General features: G+C 42.8%; 2 protein-coding genes across 2 annotated transcripts; both read right to left on the bottom strand.

The window, feature by feature from the left end:
- Positions 1-9092: 9092 nt before the first annotated feature.
- Positions 9093-10418, bottom strand: LOC109162342. Its single transcript, XM_019311064.1, has 2 exons — positions 10326-10418; positions 9093-10103 (listed from the first exon to the last, which is right to left on the bottom strand). The coding sequence occupies exons 1-2, from the start codon at positions 10416-10418 to the stop codon at positions 9093-9095; spliced, it is 1104 nt and encodes a 367-aa protein (XP_019166609.1).
- Positions 10419-10558: 140 nt separating this feature from the next.
- LOC109162341 lies at positions 10559-12354 on the bottom strand. The gene is made up of 2 exons (XM_019311063.1): positions 12022-12354; positions 10559-11530 (listed from the first exon to the last, which is right to left on the bottom strand). Exons 1-2 carry the CDS (start codon positions 12352-12354, stop codon positions 10559-10561), a joined length of 1305 nt encoding a protein of 434 aa, XP_019166608.1.
- Positions 12355-17396: the final 5042 nt, after the last annotated feature.

The raw sequence follows: 17396 nt of genomic DNA, 5'->3' as shown, positions 1-17396 counted from the left end.
GTTAGTGAATTCTAGCAGTTAGATTAAGTTTAGCGCCTTAGTTGCTTCGGTGCTTGTTTGGAACTCAGAGATTCCATTTCTTCTTAGTATTCCAAGAGAAACTTCTAAGCCAATTCTTGAGATCCTTACCATTTTTTTGAAAGCTTCCATTTTGAGAAAATTGATCCGTTCCTTCTAAGTTTCGGGACGAAACTTCTTTTAAGGGGGATAGAGTGTAACAACCCAAAATTTTATTTTATAAATCCAGTATTAAGAAATTCCAAAATAGCTTTTTCACTCCATTAAAAATTTTTGCGATCAATCGGTGGTGGAATAAAATAATTTCGTCGCATTTTAAAATTAATTCGACATCGAAGAGAATGAATTCTATTTAAAAATCTCTTAATTTTCGGGTACTTCGCGTACCAAGATTTAAATTGAGAATTTTATCTGAGTGAGACCGGGAGAATTCAAAAAGGATTTTTGAACAAGTGTTCATCCAAATAGCTTTTGGGAAAATTCACTTTCAACCCCAAAGTAATAAAAGATAGCATTTCTAGCCTATGGTTCATGTTGCATGGTGGACCACAAGACATCCAAAATCCCTTATTGATTCATCTTTTAGCTTGTGAAATTACCCCTTTGCCCTCAACCAATCTTTGTGAATCATCCTAGGGTTCTGAACCCTATATAACCCACCTTATTTCATCTTATTTTCCTGATTTCATTCTTTGCCTCTTCCTCACCATTTGTCTGCCAAGAACAAGACGAGAAACAACATCATAGTAAGCTTGTTCATCCTTCATTTCTAGTCTCTTTTCTCTTCTAGTTTCCTTTAGTCTTTGAGGTTCTAGGCTAAGGATAGAAGGTGTGTTTGGGAAGTGTAGGTGGTGAAGGAGGCTCAAGCTAGGTAAAGAGGAAGAAGAGATCCAAGCAAGAAGATTAGACTACAAGAGGTATAACCCCATGGATTCCTTCTTGAAATTTGGCTCCGTGAAGCCTTTGTATTGAGTAGAAATGAGTAGAAACCATGAGATTTGTTGTGTTTATGCTTAGGAGTGATCTAGTATTTGTTTGTGAGTTGTTGAGATTGTTTTGGACTTGTTGGGTTTAAGTTTTGCAGATGAGAAAGCCTTCTGGTGCACACACAGTGTGCACCAGATCAGACCAGCAGCCCTAGAGGAGGGCCGCCGGCTAGAGCCGTGGTTACACAGCCTAGGGCATGGCCCTAGAGGAGGGCCGTCGCCTAGACCCGTTAGAGTAACGAGGCTCATGGGGCGGACCATGAGGAGTCCCGCCCCAGGTCCCTGAGTATTGTTCTAATGAGATTTTGTGCAGTGGCCGGGCCCTTGTGGCTCAGCTACGTGTCGTTTCGGGCCAAGTGTTACGGGCCCTGTGGCTTGGCTCTTCGGTATCGTCTCGACGCACGTTTTTCCTTTGATTTCGTTGATTTTGGATCAAAAATGAGTAAGATATGAATGATTTATTGAAGAATTGCTACACAGTGCATATTATGCTAAGTTCTCTGTGTTTGAGAAATTGTTGACTATGTGATCTGATGATTTTTTTCTTGAGTAATGAAGCATGAGCCTTTGAGAATATGATTTATTATGAAAGCATGACTAGATTGTGTTATTTGATAAATATGAATAGAAGCATATTTATTGAGTAAAATGTATAGAATTTGCTATGTTACAAACCGAGCATGATGTTAATTTCTTGAGTACTTCATGATATTTCATAAATGGTTTAAAAGCATGCTATAGAGAATTTGGCATCTCACATATTTCATATTTCTAAAATGCATAAGGGGCCAACGTGAGCCCAAGTATTATTTTCAAAAACCATAAGCATGTGGTATATCGTTCTTTGATGTGTCGAGAAGTAGTAGAGTTGTTTGCAAGCATGAGATTGATGCATGAGAGATATATTTATGTATTATCTATATCGGTGAGGTTTTGGAGGATACCGTTTGGACTATGTTCCTCTCGGGAGATATTTATGGACATTGCGGTCCCAGTATATGTAACGCGGCGTATTCCCACGTTACGAGATTGGAAACTTCCCGCCAGGCTTGGAATCCTGGTTAGGGGGTGTGCACACTAATAGTTCGATACCTGATTCCACAGATGTAACACCCCAGATTTTCAAGAATTTTAAAACTTATATAATAAAGGTAGAATCTCCTTAAAATCCAAAATACGATACAAAGAGTACGGGGTGCTATGCCACACCCGAGCTAGAGAACTCAGGTGCACAGGCTAAATTCTAAAACCTCAATCAGTATCAATACAAAATCATGGCACGCAGGCCAAAAGGGAAAACTATCTAAGCTATGCCCCAAGCTTCTAGCGCGCTCCAGTGATCTACTCTTCTGTGCCTGAAAGCCAAATATATCTGTTCAGCGAGAGATGCTGGTAACCCACTCCAACGCGTTGAAATACAATACATATAGACATATATATAGATATACGAAAACCATTTTGAAGCATGAAGATATATCCTACGAGACTCTAGCTTTTAAAACAGGGATAGACTCGACAGATAGAGCTAAGCACAGACAACAGTCATAGCAAGCATATACAGTTTACAACAAGCAATACAGGTAAAGATAAGCACAATTAATAATCATAACCCAACATATACGATTCCCAGTATAAATCCCAGAGTCACATCCCCAAGACACTCGTAACAACAACTCATCCATATTTCATCACATAGCACACTTTGTTGGCGCCACAGGACCAATCGCATGCCCATACATGAGGGTCAGCGCATATAGCTCTGACACGGCCCCGTAGCACCCTGCCCCGTATCGCAACACGGAGGGGTCGATCGCAACCGACCGATGAACCGCAGCTCATCATAGTTTGATCGCAACCAAACAGTGGACCGCAGTCCAAGAGTATGTCATCTGACCGCAGCCAGGAAATATGAACCGCAGCTCATGTAGAAACGTTTGATCGCAACCAAACGGTGGACCGTAGCCCGAGAGTGTAAATCTGACCGCAGCCAGCTTCTGAACCGCAGCTCAGGAATAACCATTCCGATCGCAACCGGATTGGGGTATCATGCACACATAACACATAGCAAGCACATGCAACCCACATTAACACATTGGGAAGGGGGGGAAAACGTATAACAAAACCTACGCGTGATCCTTCACATACTAAGAATAGTCCTAAGGGGTACATACTTCTTTCACCTAGGTCAACGGGATACCAATTCAACTAGCATGCAATATATAAGACTCATACAACCTACGAACGGTACCCGAAATATCAAACTAGACATAGGCACGATAGACGGAGTCCGTTGGGACACCACTGGGGTCGGGGGAACATCAAACGGGGAAGCCAAAATCCCAAGGGTGGGGTACCAACCAGCGGGTAGCCGGTGGGTGAGAGTTCACTCGCCGGCGGCAGCCTTCTCGGGCATCGGGTACCCGGCGGGCAGCTGCCCGCTGCCGGCGACGCCATCTTTAGCCGTGGGTAGGTGGCGGGTCCCCTACCCCCCACTGACTCTTTCATCACCAAAAACGCCCCGGGAACCTTTGTGGAACCCGGAACCATGCTTAGACACTTTTAAACATAATTGACAACAACATGTAGACAATTACGGATCAAAGCGGGGAACATACGGCACATAACCTATCATGCTTTTCTAAACATAATTAACACCCAAACATGCGATTTCCCACCCAATACACCAAGAATAATATCATACGATACAACCTAGGGTTCTAATTACTTTTAAATCAACAAGGACACAATTCATCTTCTAATATCAAGATTCGGTAAGAATATCACATAAACATCAAGAATATCCTACAATCATCAAGAACATCATATAATCATCAAGAATGTCATATAATCATCAAGAACACCATAATTATCAAGAACCTCTCATCATCAAGATCACCCATGGAATCATCTCACCAATCATCAATAATAATATCACAAATCATCAATACACAATAATATGGGGAAATCCTAAGAGGGGAATCATAGCTATGAAAATAGGTTTTGTTGAGACATGGGTTACCTCTTAGCCTTAATTAATTCCTTGGCTATGAAGGGTCTTTCTTTAAGCTTTCTTCTTTCTTGATTTCTCCTAGGGGAATTCTTGGAATTCTTGGTGTGGTGAGAGATTGTTGTGGTGGGAGTTCTAGGTGCCTCCTTATGTTCCCTATTTATATATCTAAGAGTATTACTTAGGGCCTAATTACTATAGGTTTGCTAACTCTATTCCTTTTAGGACTAAGGATTGGGCTTAGGGATAAGGGCCCATGGACTATGGTGGGCCTCTCCTAATTAATTATTGTGATTTAATTCTTTCTTTTGGGTAATTGGTTAAATGATTAATTGGTTTTAGGGATCGTAACACGGGGTGTTACAACAGAGTTGAGCCACGAGATTGGTTCCGTAGACGGTAGGAGATATTGGGTCGGAAATTATGCCGTTCCCGATGGGGTAATTCACACTTCTGTGAAACCCTAAGCCGTCTACGAGTATAAGAGAAAGAAAGAGATTCAACAGAGACTCAAGAAAGTGAGTCAATAAAGACTCGAGAGAAAGAAAGAGAGTCAAGAGAGACTCGAGAAAGTAACAAAGAGACCTCCAAAGAAAGTACTCTAATTTATAAAAGAGTGTAAGAGTATATTATTGCACTAGAATGCATATGAGTATGAGTATATTGTTGCACTAGATTGCATAAGAGTGTATGAGTATATTATTGCACTAGATTGCATATGAGTATGAGTATATTGTTGCACTAGATTGCATAAGAGTATGATTATATTATTGCACTAGATTGCATATGAGTATGAGTATATTGTTGCACTAGATTGCATAAGAGTATGATTATATTGTTGCACGAGATTGCTAATGAGTACGAGTATATTATTGTTGCACTAGATTGCATAAGAGTATGATTATATTGTTGCACGAGATTGCATATGAGTACGAGTATATTATTGCACTAGATTGCATATGAGTATGAGTATGAGTATATTGTTGCACTAGATTGCATAAGAGTATGATTATATAATTGCACGAGATTGCACATGAGTATGAATATAATGTTGCACTAGATTGCATAAGAAGTATGATCATAATGTTATACGTGATTGCATGCGAATAGAGCATCGTAAGAGATTGTATAACGAGAAGTTTGACTTAAGATATTCCTTTGAGCAAGATTATCGTGTTGTAGTAGAAGCTCTACTTATCAAGGTATAAGATAAGAATGTGAAAGCATGTAATTACCTGTTATATGGTCTTTTAACATGATTAAATCCGTAAGCATGAATTGCTTGTTAAGTTACTTAAGAAGTTTATAAGCTGTTGAATCTATGTGAACAGTCTTGTACATACATGAGCATGCCAGCTGATATTATAGGGTGCATGCATCTAGAAAGAATGTGATAAATCTTAAGATGATTTGAGATTAGCTTATTGTTATAAAGATATCAAATGTTTTCAAAGTATATGCTAGAATGCTTTACAGGGTTGAGTGTGGTTATACTTAGCTTCGTGCTAACGGGTGTTTTCCTATTTGTCTATGTGTTGCTTGCAAAACCCCTTTCAGGTGGGCCTAGCTGTGTGAAGAAGTCGAGTTAGATTAGTCTCGTAGATAAAGATATCTAAACTCTAGTACCTTTGATCTTATGTATGGATTTTAGTTTTATCGACTTTATGTTTGAGGATTGATGTAGACTATTTGGGGTGACGTTTTTCCCCCTTAAGTTTCCAGTATTTATTTTTAATACCCGGACTTAATCTTATTTCTAGTTTTACCCCTTTTAGCCTGTGCAATCCCCAAAGAGTGGTGGTTGTGGCGGTGACCCTCCCACTACTTATCTTCTAGTTTTCCGCTGCTTAGTTTATGTTAATGACTGTTTAGAGATGTACTTAAGAGTTAGAAAAGTGGGGTGTTACACACTGTGAATCACATTCATAGCTCTATTGTTTGATGATGCTTGCTTCTTCTCATCATGTGTCCATTGGGCCAGTGGTTTTTTCTTCTCTTCATCTACATCCATCATCGTTGGTGGGGTCCACACATTTTCCACTGCATCCCAACATTCTTCATCCAACGATTTTATAAAGGCTTACATCCTAGCCTTCCAATAGGCATAGTCGCTTACTCCTTTCAACAACGGTGGTCTTGTAAATGAGGAACCCTCTTCCATTGTGCAAAACAATACTCGAGTATCCCTAGGATCTCGCTAGCAAATTGAGTGACACTGCTCTGATACCAATTGAAATTATGTAATGCAGATATGTAACACAATATGTAAAAATATATGAAGCGCCAAATTAAGTACACAGCTGAATTTTTTAACGTAGTTGGAGAACACCTCTTAATCTGCGAGGCCACGCCCAAAACTTTTTCACTAAAGATCAACCCGCGGTTTTTACAATTACAAGGCTCAATGAATTACAAAACTTGGTCTACCACCTATTTATACATTGACCGTATAAAAACAACTCTATGAAAAATTATACAATACAATTTGAACTAATTCTACCAATTAAACAAATTGTAACCAACCTGAATTTTAACACAACTTGTACTGAATAAAGTAGAGCTAAATTCTCCTGATAGTACACCAATCCTTTCCTATCTAAAGTTCTCCTTTTAGAGTATTTCAAATACTAATTTGTAGCACCTTCCAAAATGACATTGCTCTTTTCCTAATTTTGAAAAATTCAATTTTTTCATTACATGAATCTCAATTTATAGCAAATGTCACCATGAAATTAGGCAATTTAATTTCCTAATTTCATGCCTTATACATCCACGTACAGCACACATGCGTACACGTTCCACATATATTCCAGAAAGCATGCTTTATTCCATTTCTTCCACAACTCACGCACACTTTTTCATGCATGCATTTTCCATTTCTTTCACACCTCACGTTTCTTCACTAATTACATGCATGCATTAATCACGATTGTTTTCTTTTCCACATTCCACGCACATACACATGCATTCCTTAATTTCCTTAATTCATTTGTAGGTTTAACATATACCAATACATATATACTAGTAAGTACGGTACGTAATATATATATTTAGTACTAACATCCAATGTTGCAAAACACGTTAGGCGCCCCCTAGATGTCGTGGGGGCGCCTCCTAGGCGTCGTGGGGGCGCCCCCTAGACACCGAGGGGGTGCATAGCCGCCGATTTTTTTATTTTATTTTTTATTTGTTTTTTATTATTTTTTATTTTTTTAATAAAAAAATTAAAAATTAAAAATTAAAAATTATCAAAATTCACTTATGAAACATAAGGTTCCCATAGTTATTTCTTACAAACTATTTATGTAAGTGGTTATAAAATTGTTCGCAAGATTGTTTAAACCGTCTAAATACATAAAAAACTAAAATTAAGAGCTAAAGAAGTTTTTTTTTTTTGAGAAATTAGTGGGAAAAAATCGCCTTCTCGGTTGTTTGCGGTGTATAGATCTCGAAAAAATACGCGATTTGAAAAAAAAATTTATCCAAAACAGACAACCGAGTCAAAAGATATGCCTCGACAAAGTTTTAAACCCTAAACCTTAAAAAAAAAAAAAAAAAAAAAAAATCGATCGAACCGGCCGGCTAGGCGGTCTAGGCGGCCGCCTAGACAACCTAGCCGGCCGGCCGTGGAGGAGGTCGATTCCGACATTCCTCGCGGCGGCCGGGGGCCGCCTAGCGCCTAGCCGCAATTTTTGCAACACTGCTAAAATCTTCTCTGCGTCAAATATACTTGCGTCTAAGTGGAAAATGAGAAAGAAGAAAGCAAGATAATGAAAAGATCATTTTGCCCCCTAAACTAACGGATAAGAGACGGATGAATAACATAAGGACAATTGTAGGAACAAATTAGAAAGTCAAGTGTATTTTTCGTCCAAATTAAAAGTTGATGACCAATTTTGAAAAATCACAATAGTCGGAGGACCATTGCTGGAAATAATTCGTGAATAAACTGTGGTGATGACCTTTTTTGTGCAAAAAAACAAGAAAGAGAGATAAAATTATACAGATTTAAAAAGTTGGATATTTATGTGTAAAGTACCATTTTTATGGTAATCATTTTTTTAAAAGGGCAATGGCACAATTGTTATGTCGTGGAACCTTGTCCACCTTATAAGGTGGACACAGTTTCACTACGAAGCTTTTTGGCAATTTTGGAATAAAGGTGCCGTTAGCGGTCACGGTGACACCATTTTCCTCCACCAATCAGATTTTTTTAAAAAAAAATTGTCAAAAGAATTCAGCGACATAAAAAATTGTGAATATAGAGTTCTGCAGTTGTGAATATAGAGTTCAAAAATTATTAACATAGAGTTCAAAAATTATGAACATAGAGTTTTATAATTATAAATATAGAGTTCTGTAATTGTGAATATAGAGTTCAATAATTGTGAATATGGAGTTCAAAAATTACGAACATAGAGTTCAGTAATTGTGAACATAGACTTCTAAAAGTTCAAAAATTATGAACATAGAGTTCTATAATTATGAACATAGAGTTCTATAATTATGAACATAGAGTTCTATAATTATGAATATAGAGTTCAATAATTGTGAATATGGAGTTCAAAAATTATGAACATAGAGTTCAGTAATTATGAACATAGACTTTTGAAGACAAACGCTGTTAACGGTAACGGCGAAAGAAAGTAATTTCGGTTTCGAAAAAATGAAACCATTCAATTTCAAATTTTAGTTCGGTTCGGTTTAAAAGTTCCGTTTCGGCTCGAATTTGAATAGTAACATTCCCTAGTTATCTTGCGAATATAACTATTTTTTTTTTGAATACTATTGACTCTATTACAATATAGTATGTGTTCTATCCTATGAGCTTCCCCCAAGGGGAGTCACAGAAGCGCCATTTGAGCACAAGATGTTTGACGTACATATAATTATATATACTTTTAAAGCCAACAACTCATAATGCATTAGCCATACCAGGCTCAAGAAAAGGAGGAGGAACATCCCTCCATTGTGTTCGTGCCAAAGAGGCAGTTACATGCTTTGCCATAACGTGGGCAGCCTGTAAAGCATCCCTACGAACATGATTTACTACTGATCTAGTCATAGTGGAAAGCAAATGATTACAAGAAAGCAAAAACATAACCAAGATAAGTACGAAAGGAACTAGCATGCGTAAGACTAGAAACCAAAACCAAGCTATCCGTGTAAACTGAGACCATTGAGAAGCCATTATTCCTTAGCCACGATAATGCCTCACACAAAGCTAAAGCTTCCGCCAAGAGGGGGTCATACGGGCAAATAAGAAGTCCATTCCCTGCCGCCACAAAGGTTCCATCGACCTCCTGTACAACAAAACCAAAAGCTGGAGCATGATTCGATCCATGGAAGCCCGCATCTACACGACAAATCACGCCACCATCCAAAGCCGAACTCGGCCCTTGGGGCGCATGTGATACACGAGTGATGCTGCGGTGATGCTCGCTTGCAATCCAAGAATCCCACCTAGTCGTGAACCGCTGAACCACCACAAACGGCACCGGCAAACGACCATCCCAAACCGCCTCATTCCTGGCAGTCCAAATATCATATAACAAACCACAAATCCTCCCCTGTGCTTCTGAATTGTAAGTGGCCGAGGTGCCAAGCCATAGCTCCGTCCATTGACCAAAACTCCTGCCGTTAAAAGAAGGAATAAGCAGTTGAGATATGTTCCATACACGTGTAGCAAAAAAACAAGAACATAAAATATGCATATCATTCTCCTCCTCCAATCCACAAGCTGGGTAAATATTAACCAACTCAACCCTTCTATTAATCAAATTGTTGAGAGTTGGCAAGTTGTCAGACAGAGCTCTCCACAGAAAGTTCTTCCATTTCGGAGGGACCTGTAATTTCCATAGATTACCCCACACAGGCAAACAAGGTCCATTAACTTCTCCCAACCTCCTGTAACCATCCTTAACCGAGTAGCAACCTCTCAAACCCCTGCCCCAAAACCATACATCATCACACTCCATACTAACAGGAAGTTGTTTAATGAGCAGCACATCGCGTGGGGCAAACAGATGCTGAATAAGATCATCAGTCCACCCATTGGTGGTATTATCAATCAAGTCTGAAACCAGTAGATCCTGATTCAAACCCGGGTGATTAGAGGCCACATAGGGATCATTAGCATCAGGTAGTTAAGGATGAAACAAAACCCTTGTGGTCCTGCCATTGCCAATTCTTCGCCTGCATCCTGATTTTAGCAATGCCTGACCTGCGAAAATACTCCTCCAAGCATAACTCGGGTTACCACCCATTGTAGCTTCAAAAAACGTAGATGTAGGATAATGCCTGGCCTTAAATACCTGAGCCACAAGGGACCCAGGACTGGTTAATAACCACCACCCCTGCTTAGCTAAAAGTGCGATATTGAACTCATGCAGGCGCTTAAAACCCATACCTCCAAACTTCTTAGGCACGCACATTCGGTCCCAGGACATCCAGTGAATGCTACCCTGTGAGCCTTTTTGTCCCCACCAGTACCTATTCATCAATCTTTCTAGAGCATTACACAAAGTAAAAGGGAGTAAATAAATGCTCATTGTATATAGGTAGGCATCGCCTGAGCCACACTCTTCAGAAGCACCTCCTTCCCTGCCTTGGATAACAGTCTCTTGTTCCATGAACCAAACCTCTGCCTCAACTTCTGCTCAACATATGCGAAAACCGCTCTCCTATTCCGGCCTACAACAGAAGGCAAACCAAGGTACTTGCCGAAATCATCAGCTTGGGCCACCCCCAAAGCATTCGCGACCAGGTCCCTATCCTCCACAATTGTATCACGGCTAAACGTAATACTTGATTTCTGGAAATTAACTGCCTGACCCGAGAAAGACTCATAAATTCCCAGACATTTCCTCACCTCCAATGCCTCCTGCAAGTTAGCCTTAAAGAAAAGCAAACTGTCATCTGCAAAAAACAAGTGTGAGATAGATGGTGCCCCCCTGGCCACTCTACAACCATGTAATAGCCCTTTAGCCTGTGAGTCCTGCAACAACAACGATAAACCCTCGGCACAAATTATAAACAGATAAGGAGACAAAGGGTCTCCTTTCCTGAGCCCCCTCGTGGGCACTATTTCCTTAGAAGGTTTCCCACTGACTAGCACCCTGTACCGCACTGTCTGCACACACATCATTACCAACTGGACCCATCTGTCATCAAAACCCAAACCAGTCATCATCTGCCGCACAAAAGGCCATTCCATCCTATCATAATCTTTCGCCATATCAAGCTTTAAGACCGCCCAACCAACCTGCCCCAACTGTTTCCTCCTCAAATAATGACCCACCTCAGACGCAATTAGTATATTATCTGAGATCAGCCTTCCAGGTAAAAAGGCACTTTGAGAAACAGAAATCATACCCTCAAGAAACGGTTTCATCCGGTTAGCAATTATCTTATACAGCACATTACATAAAGCTATTGGTCTTAAGTCAGACACAGATACAGGGGAGCATTTTTTGGGTATCAATACAATATTGGCATCATTCAAATTAGCAGGAAAAGACTTCTCAAATAAGCAATGAAACACAAAATCAGAAACATCCTTACCAATAACATCCCAGAAGGACTAATAGAAGCCTGGGTTCATGCCATCCGGTCCCGGTGATTTATCCTTTCCCATAGAAAATAAAGCACTCCGTACCTCATCCGGCTCAAAGGGTCATAACAAATCATCATTTTGTTCCCTGGTTATACAAGACCGCATGGTATCCACATTGAAAACCCTTGGACTCCCGCCCGAAGCAAAGATTTGCTTATAATAACTGGTAACCACCGGTCCAAAGCACTACCCTCCCTCCAAACACCACCATCATCTTTAAGCCTCTGGATCACATTCTTTTTCTTCCGGTACGAAGCATACTTGTGGAAAAACTTAGTATTCTTGTCAGTCCCCTAGAGCCAGTGCTGCTTAGCACGCTGCCTCCAGAATGCCTCCTCCTAGGCTAGAACAACACCCAACTGCTCATCAAGCTACCTAAACCGAGCCAAAGAAACAGGGTCACGGCTACCCCGCAAGCCATTCATCTCCTTCTTGATACCCTCTATCCGTTTTCCATACTTATGATGCCGATCACCACCCCACCTCCTCAGACCCCGACCACATACACCAAGTCTAGCCTGCAACGTCAAACCCGGGGTACTAGCCCACTCCCTCTCCACCACTTCCCTGTAACCACCATCCAGGAGCCATGCATTCTCGAACTGGAAACCCCGGGACCTCGGCACATGTACCACCCCAACTATATCCAGAAAGAGCGCTGTATGATCTGACGAGTCAGTTCGAATATTAAAAAACCTCGCCCTATCATACTCCTGTAGCCAGTCCATATTCGCCACCACCCTATCCAAGCGCTCCTCAACCTAGCAAGCAGTCCCTTTTCCACGCTCCCACGTGTAAGGGTATCCAATCATGGGCAATGTCATCAAACCACAGTCTTCCAATGCTTCACCGAACCCCTCAATCAAACCAACAGGATGTGACAACCTACCCCTCTTATCTGACTGCATCAACAAATCATTGAAGTCCCCCAAAACCACCCAAGGAAGATCATAAACCCCCTTGAGAAATCTTTGAAAATCCCATGCAGCCCTCCTCCTGTCCCTCTGTGGATACCCATAATAACATGTTAATCTCCAAAGAGGCTTATCTGGCAATGACACCTCCAAATCAATGTGGTTGTGCGAATACTTAATCAAACGTGTACCATTATTCTTTGCCCATAAAAAACACATTCCACCCCTCTGACCATCACTATCAATCGCAAAACACCCCTCAAATACCAGTTTTACACGGAGCCTCTCAGCATGACTCCTATCTACCATTGTTTCCATCAAAAAAATGAACTCGGCCTTCTTCTTGGACACTAAGTCCACCACCTCCTGAACCGTCCGTGGATTACCCAAGCCACGGCAGTTCCAGAATAAAGTACTCATCGAGAGCGGCGGGCCTGGTCCCCAGGTCCCACCATATTGTTATGAACTGTTTCCACCTGCATCCCCCTCCCCTCACTCACCACCTCACCCCCCGGCCCCCTCCGCCGCTTTGGATCAACCCGTAAACCCAACTCCTCCCCCTCGGGTCCCTCAACCATAGCAACAACCAGAGACACCAGCACCGGCACCACTCCCGAACCCGAACCTTCAACCCTGGCGTGCCCCGCCACCAAACCGCAATCCTCCCCCCTCACGGCACCCCTAACCCGCAAGCCCCGAGCTTGGCCACCACCCACCGTAACTCCCCCATAACCAATCTCCCTTCTCCTCTCTTGACCGAGCTGGAACCACTTATCCCCCAACACTTTAGCTGCACCCATACCCCCGCCTTCAACCTAGAGCCGTACAGATATTGCGCCGGCGACATAGAGGACCTACGAGCCTCCAAACAGAACTTGTCAATATGCCCCAGCTTGCCGCAAAAGAAGCAGAAAACATTCAACCATTCATATTTGAACTCAATCCACACCCACGACCCGTCGCGCAAAATCATCTTCATGCGCCGTTTAATAGGATTTGCTATATTAAGACGTACACGAATCCTATAGAACACAGACCATGACCTTACAAAATTTCGATCATCAACTCGCAGGAATACACCAACGAAAGTCCCCCACCTTCTCCAACACTTTTTCCGTCCGATATCCCGTTGGGAGCTGAAACACTTGCACCCAAAGGTCGACTGTATTCAACTCCACCGTAGCCGGATTATCATCACCTTCTAACGGCTGACAGAGAAACATAGAATTCTCAAAAGCCCAGGGCCCCTCCTCCAGAACACGCCGTCGATCAGCCTCATCAAAGAAAATAAACAGATAAAGCCCCGGCTGAACATCAGTGATTTCTATCCCCATCAACGGGCGCCATGCAGACGCCATAACCATCTTCATCATCTCCACCTTCAGATTACAGTCAGTCAAGAACCGTCCAACGATAGACCACGTGTAACACCCCCCAAACAAGCTAGATAAAAAGCCTTAACACATGCAGATCAAACAACAAAACTAGCACAGCAGAAGATAAAACGAGAACTGGATAAAAGAAATCCAAATGGGGTGTTACGCCACGTCTACCAAACACGGTAAACGCTACGACGGTCAATCTGCAAGTGTATACATCTATCCCAAAGACATCAGTCTAAAACTACATTTGGCGCACCCCCACAAAACAAGGATCAAGGTACTAAGCTACCAGGCACTAGACATCACGCTCATCTAAACTTCACCGGTTTTCCTTCCTTCCTTCTCCGGTTTTCCTCATTGTCCGAATCACTTTCTTCAGCTTCGACGGCCTCCGGTACTTCCACTTCCTCTTCTTGGTCTGCTTCCTCCTCAACTTCTTCGTCACCACCCAAACTTTGGACTGCGAGGCTCAACTTCCCGGCATGGATTCCAAGCTCAGCAGCTAACTCCGCCCGTTCATCAGGTGCTTTCCTTGCAACCTCTTCAAGCGTGATGTACTCATCATCATCCAACTGAAAAAGATTACAACTCCGGAGATTGGTGATATCCAACACCATCTTTCCCACGGCCTTCGGGAGGCAACCGTCCACACTAACACCTTTCTTAACCAAGATCCAACTCAGCACCATCTCATATGGTAAGCTCTTCCGATTGTGATCCCGGCAAAACACCATGTGTTGCATCATCAAAGCAGGCAGGTTAAACTTAACCATGTTCTTGAGGCAAAAGGCAAAGGTGCACTCCAACTTACCCAACAAACTGCTTTTGTTGTTATTAGGCAACAAACAATCCGACACCAACATCACCAAGATCCTTTGCTCCGCAGACAACCACTTCTTCTCCGGCCTAGAGGCTTGAGTGAAACCACTCGTACGGCCCAACAGGTAGCTCAAATAGTCACGGTACCCCATGGTATCCGTACTAATTCAAGAATGACCACTGTACTGAGCCACTCCGGTAGCTGGCAAACTCAACAACTGAGCCAACCTCTTTTCAGATAACACAACCTTCACACCCCTCACCTTAGAGGTGATCTCCAACTTATCACCCTTCTTTGTCACAACCATGTGAAGATAAAACTCTTTCACCAAACTCGGGTAAGTCTCGGCCCTTATGGCGAGAAACCCATCCAACAAACCTTGATACCTATGCATATCCAACAAGGAACTAGGAAAAGATTCCGGATCAAAAGCTTTACCTTCAATGACAAGGTAATGGGTATCCACCCATTCCGCTTTTCTTGCAAAACTTGACCTTCTAGGCATGATTGAAGATGACCCAAAGCTCAACAAAAAGGACCCAAGGCTTTTCCTCTTTCTCCTCTCTCTCTCGCTGCTCTCTCTCGCTCTCTCGCTCGGCTTCCCTCTCTCGGCGGCACAGCTCCGGCGACGGAGATCGACAGCGACGACTCGGCGGCGAAGGGCGGTGGCTCGGCGACGAGTAGGTGGTGGTGGCGGGTTGCAGGTGAAGCTACGGGGGGTGGGGTTCGGCTACACACACAGGTGGAGAGGGAAGAAAGGAAAGGGAGTTTGGAGATTTTAGGGATTTGGGAGAAATTGGGGAAAAAGATTATTTAATTTGGGGATTTGGGTAAGGTGGAAATTTGTGGTTTAAATGGAATTAAAATTGGTTAGGTTTCAAGAAAGACAATTGGCTCAAGTGGTTTAGAGGTTGGGTTGACAAAGATTAGGCTCGGGTTTGAAACTCTTAAGTTACAATTAAACATTAGGCTTGGCTTTAAAGCTACACAAGGAAAGGTTTTTGGTATGAATTTTGCTATTTCCAAATTCAAAGAATACTTGGAAAATTTAGGGAGTTCACAAGGAATTGTTGTAAGAACAACCAAGTATAAAGATTGTAGAATTGGCCCAAATCGCAAAACATGACAAGGATGGATTGCTAACTTCACAACGAAGCTTATATACCAAACTAAAGGAATCACTTAGCAAGAAGAGTCTACACTAAACCCCAAAAGAGTTGCTATCAAAGAAAGGCATACCAAAGATTGCCAAGCAAAAGACAACTACGAAACACAAGGTAACACTCAAGACACAACGAACACGATGATTTTGGAAAAAGAAACAAGGATAGGCTAGAAGAAAGGGGTTACCTGCCACTTCATCCTCCATCAAGCCCTCTGACTCAGCCTGAGAACGCGCCATCACGAAAACCCTTCCAGGTGGCCTAGCTCCGACTGCTCCGCGACCCGAGCTCCCTCCCGATGCTCCTCCGGCTCTCGGGGGTAGCGGCAACGCTCTCTGACCGACAAGCTGGGGACACTCCGCGACTTTGTAACCACGATCCCCGCATCGGAAACACCTAAACGCCTGGCCATGACAATCTTGGCCTGCGTGCACCTTCCCACATCTTCGACAAACAACCGACTTAGCTTGATCCCGATGCTCCACCCTGATAGGTCCTTGAGAAGAAGATGACACGGCCTTGACTTGAAAACTCGATCGGGGCTTCTTGAAGGTGGAAGAACCTCCGCTCTCAACCCTCTTCCTAGCTAGCTCATATGATCATTTCTGAAGCTGCTGAACACGATACAGATCCGGGACACTCAGATACGCATCCTTAAGGGAACTTGGCCTACTCACCGTCAACACTTTTCTTGCCTCATTATTCAGACCGGCAACGAAACTCTCAACCTTAGCAAGCTCCGTAGGCACAAGAATCCTCGCGAAGCGCGCCAACTCCAAGAACTTCTTGTGGTATTCGACCACAGATAAGGACCCTTGCTGCATATGAAGGAACTCATTAAACATGGCGGCTCGCACATGCGCTAGGTAGAACCTCTTGCGCATTCTGTCCTTGAGCGCGGTCCAATCAAACCCAGGCTCTTCAAGGAAGGTCGGACCTTCGTGGACCCACCACAAATCAGCTTCTTGGCAGAAGTAGAACGTTGCCAGTTCTACTCTTCTCTCCTCGGGGCAACCCACAACGGTGTAGATCTTATCAAACACCCATAGCCACTCTTCCAAGACTACCGGGTCTTCTTCGCCAGCGAAGGTTGGCGGTCGATGACCCGACACCAAACGTCTTACATCTCAGTGCCCAGCAGGGGGAGGAGGCGGCACAGCTTGGTTGTTGTTCAGCAAGGCTTCACTGAGCGTCTACATCGTCTGCGTCAGCTGATGGAGATTCTGAGCGAGCTGCTCGTTCGTCGGGGTCTCCGGGGTGCGAGCGCGGGGACGAGGAGGCATCGCAAACTTCTACAACAACAACGAGGTTACCAAAAGAGAGCAAACAAGCAAGACAGAAAGCAACACATAACTCACCGCGCAACCTAGAGTCCTAAGCCTAACACTTAGCTTCTTAAGGTCGCATAAAGGTCTCAAAACACACTTAACCACTTAGAAAGTCTAGACTTAACCCTTTCTAGGCTCAAAACCAAAGCTCTGATACCAACTG

Source organism: Ipomoea nil, unplaced genomic scaffold (assembly GCF_001879475.1).
Source record: "Ipomoea nil cultivar Tokyo-kokei standard unplaced genomic scaffold, Asagao_1.1 scaffold2939, whole genome shotgun sequence".
NCBI classification, from domain to species: domain Eukaryota; kingdom Viridiplantae; phylum Streptophyta; class Magnoliopsida; order Solanales; family Convolvulaceae; genus Ipomoea; species Ipomoea nil.
The sequence above is the reverse complement of the archived record's forward strand: the minus strand, read 5'-3'. Positions and strand labels throughout refer to the sequence as shown.